This window comes from Bidens hawaiensis, unplaced genomic scaffold, assembly GCF_021521415.1.
Source record: "Bidens hawaiensis isolate Kalapana, Puna unplaced genomic scaffold, B.hawaiensis_p1.1 tig00023791_1, whole genome shotgun sequence".
In the NCBI taxonomy this organism is placed as follows: Eukaryota; Viridiplantae; Streptophyta; class Magnoliopsida; order Asterales; family Asteraceae; genus Bidens; species Bidens hawaiensis.
The window spans coordinates 77,503-79,090 of NW_027493735.1; the positions used below are offsets into that span (position 1 = coordinate 77,503).

At 34.3% G+C, this 1,588-nt stretch overlaps 1 protein-coding gene across 1 annotated transcript; it reads right to left on the bottom strand.

Moving 5' to 3' along the window:
* Positions 1-596: 596 nt before the first annotated feature.
* On the bottom strand, positions 597-1,019 carry LOC143568004 (uncharacterized). Its single transcript, XM_077054270.1, has one exon. It carries the CDS (start codon positions 1,017-1,019, stop codon positions 597-599), a length of 423 nt encoding a protein of 140 aa, XP_076910385.1.
* Between the last annotated feature and the right edge of the window lie 569 nt (positions 1,020-1,588).

A 1,588-nucleotide genomic window follows, 5' to 3' on the forward strand; every position in this document is an offset into this window, starting at 1 on the left:
TTGAAATCCACTTATTATATTTTGAATTAAAAGTTTTCAATCTAGTTATGTAAAGTATCCACTTACTGCAAGTTTTATGTTACTGCAGAATTTTAAATTGCAAGTGAAAATAAAACAACGCCAAATATGCAAAATTGCAAACAGAGTCAATTTTTTTCAACAACGGTTGCAACAGTTGATATTTATTTTGTTGCAGCAGTGGCAGGGTTACTACAATAACAAATTGGTGACAAATGCTTATAAGGATTATTAGCAATAATTCTAAATTTCAATACATAGCAAATGATAATGAGCTATGTGTAGTTGCAAACTGCAGATCATGGTTTCAAAATATAAAACATCAAGCAATATTAATCAGTTCAGCGGCAAGTCTGGTTAGCAACAGTAGTTTGGTGGACAAACGGGTCAGCTGCAGTGTCATTTTCAGCAGCAACGAAAATATGGGTTGTGTAACGGGCCATAAGCAGCAGCAGGTCAAAAGACCGATAATCGTCAGTTGACGATTGTTTGCATGAAACAATCAGCAACAACAATCACAAACCACTTTAACTCACAACACGATGCTGAGACATAAAAAACATGAAACCAATTACAACCTAAAACTGAGTCTCATTACGGTTCGAGGCTTTTGGGTACCCGTTGTACTCCAACTTCATGTTCAGTGTCGCGCAAATAGCACGAAACTTTAACCTTAATGACCCCATAATGTCGGTTGCAGACTCGTTTTCTGGCTCCAGAATCGGATACTTACACACCAACTCATCCATCTCTTTGATGTTCTTTTGAACTCGAGTTGAGAAGCAAGTTGGCTCAACTCGAATAATAGAGTTCCAAACATCAATGCAGCCTCCGTAAAATCCTAACTCCTCACCGGTTGTGAACCCGGTTTTTAATCCAACTTCACGCCCGTCGTCTTTTCCAGAGGCCAAACCGGCTTCATAGCCTTCTTGAAAGCCTTCAGTCAAATGGCTGTCTTCTAAATTTAGCGACTCGCCAAATATGTCGTCGAGAATATCCATAGAGCTAACTAAATTAGCAAGAACAGATTAACATTAATCCAACTTCATTAAAGATACCAATATGACTCGTTAGTGATAACAATAAAGTAATTAACACATAACGCAAATCAAATCGACCCATTGTAAAATGGCTGCACCTAACAATAAGCAAATATTATTATGTTTTCTAAAATTTAAAAGCAGCAGATGACTCCAAAATTTTGTATTTTCAACTCACCATTTTACAGATTCACAAAAAAGTTTTTTTTTTTTTTTGGTTAACAAAACAAAAATTTTATGCATTAATTTAATCTTTTATTAGGTGATTAAAAACTAGGATAGGTGACAACCCATTGTATCTAATTCTCAATTACATCAAGCAATTAATTATTTGCACAGGACACACATGAGCTTGCAAGATTCCAATATATATATAATCAAATCATCTTCTACTATTTTTAATTAACAAGAAGAAGATAAAGGTCAAAGGGTATATAAGTTGAAATAAAAAAAATCCAAATTGAGATTCATACATACTGTCAAATAATAATACATATTTTTAAAGTTTGTCACTGCAGTTGCACTTTCTT

Excerpts from the sequence above, each read along its gene's own strand:
- LOC143568004 (XM_077054270.1), bottom strand. The coding sequence starts at position 1,019 with ATGGATATTCTCGACGACATATTTGGCGAGTCGCTAAATTTAGAAGAC.